The sequence below is a fragment of the Rhizopus microsporus genome (assembly GCF_002708625.1).
Source record: "Rhizopus microsporus ATCC 52813 unplaced genomic scaffold scaffold_2, whole genome shotgun sequence".
NCBI lineage: Eukaryota > Fungi > Mucoromycota > Mucoromycetes > Mucorales > Rhizopodaceae > Rhizopus > Rhizopus microsporus.
The window spans coordinates 338,995-340,525 of NW_019671917.1; the positions used below are offsets into that span (position 1 = coordinate 338,995).

The 1,531-nt window shown below is 45.1% G+C and overlaps 1 protein-coding gene across 1 annotated transcript; it reads left to right on the forward strand.

Moving 5' to 3' along the window:
- Positions 1-509: 509 nt before the first annotated feature.
- RHIMIDRAFT_264744 (uncharacterized protein) lies at positions 510-1,447 on the forward strand (the record flags this gene model as incomplete). The annotated part of the gene is made up of 4 exons (XM_023611772.1): positions 510-625; positions 650-859; positions 884-1,118; positions 1,210-1,447. The coding sequence occupies exons 1-4, from the start codon at positions 526-528 to the stop codon at positions 1,445-1,447; spliced, it is 783 nt and encodes a 260-aa protein (XP_023469701.1). The 5' UTR covers positions 510-525.
- Positions 1,448-1,531: the final 84 nt, after the last annotated feature.

Consider the following 1,531-nt stretch of genomic DNA (forward strand, 5'->3'; position numbering starts at 1 on the left):
CTTAACACTCTTCGGCCTGTTTTTGATGCTTATGATAGAGGCTACAACTTTGGCGAACAGGGACTTTATTATGATATCAAGCGTAACCCTATCAACCACTTTAAGGCCTTCTATCAACTTTCTCGTCTCTTTGTACATCTTGGTTTGCCCGTCTTCAATTGTTTTCCTCTCCGGCGCTCATGGTCTCCTTGTTACGTTACTATCGACAGCAAGATTCTCTGCCAAAACATCCTGGGAATTCGATGGTCTAATGCTGTCGATAAACTGGACTACTGGCGCCGAGTTGTCAACCTTGACTCAAAAGCCCTCAAGCCGCAAGAAGGTGGACAACTTAGATTCCGTGGCACTATTCAAACTGATGTCGTTGGTGTCACGGTTCTCAAGAAGAGGTTCGACAGGCAAACAAGATACACGGCAAGGTTCACAGTGGAGTATGAAGCTACATCCTACATCACCAATCTAACTCGTCGAAATCATCAAGAGATTTCTGGTCGATGCGTCGCTGTGGACCCAGGAAGAAGAGATATGTTGTATTTTGTACACGAAAACTCTACACCAGAGCAACCAGTGAAATTTCGGTACACTAAACAACAGCAAGACAAGACGTGGAAAACCAAAAAGTACCGTTGAATCTTGCAAGATCTCAAAGCCCAGGGTCCTGATGTCGTTCAAGCTGAGCAAACCCTTTCTCAACAGCCAAGCAGCACCGTATCCGTAGAAGACTTTGGCCGCTTCCTTCAAGCCAGATCTAAACAGTCTGCCGTTCTCAGTCGATTCTATGGACATACCATCACAAACCATGATAATGGATACCCCCTCTTTCGCAAGATCCATCTTTCAGCGTACTTCAACAAACAACGTGCCGATTAAAAGCTTATTCAAGGCTTACGCGCCAAGTTTGGAGAAGACGCCGTGTTTGTGATGGGAAACTGGTCCGCTCTCCATGCTAGGTACCATGAGCCCATCCGTGGCCTTGGTTTCCGAAGACTCCTCAAGAAGCATGGGTTCCAAGCCTATCTTATAGACGAGTACAAGACCAGTAGGTGCTGTCCAACATGCCACAACGAAAGCCTCCGTACGTTCCGTCGTGTTCCAAATCTACGACCGTATCAACGTGAGTGATATCCTACTGCTGTCTGCCATGGTCTTTTAAGGTAATAATATATTAGCCACTTGGATGATTTTATACTGATTGAACATTGCTTGTAGATGTACCAATCTATACTGTAGACCCGCCATGGCAGCTCCAGATAGATATCGCTTATGGAACAGGGATGTTGCTGCTTGTCTCAACTACATGCACATCCTTCGTGAGCTTCGACGTAATGGCATGGTTCCTCATAGGTTTCGTCGGGTTGCTGTTGCTCCTACAAGACGTCGAAGAAGAATGGACGATCAGGAGCAACCAAGAATTAGAACACGCTTAGATGATGATCCTCCGTCCTAGTTATCGCTAGGACACATCTAGATGCCTTCGGAGTAAGTTATATATAATAATCCTTTTACATAACTAACTGTATAATTCTTTATA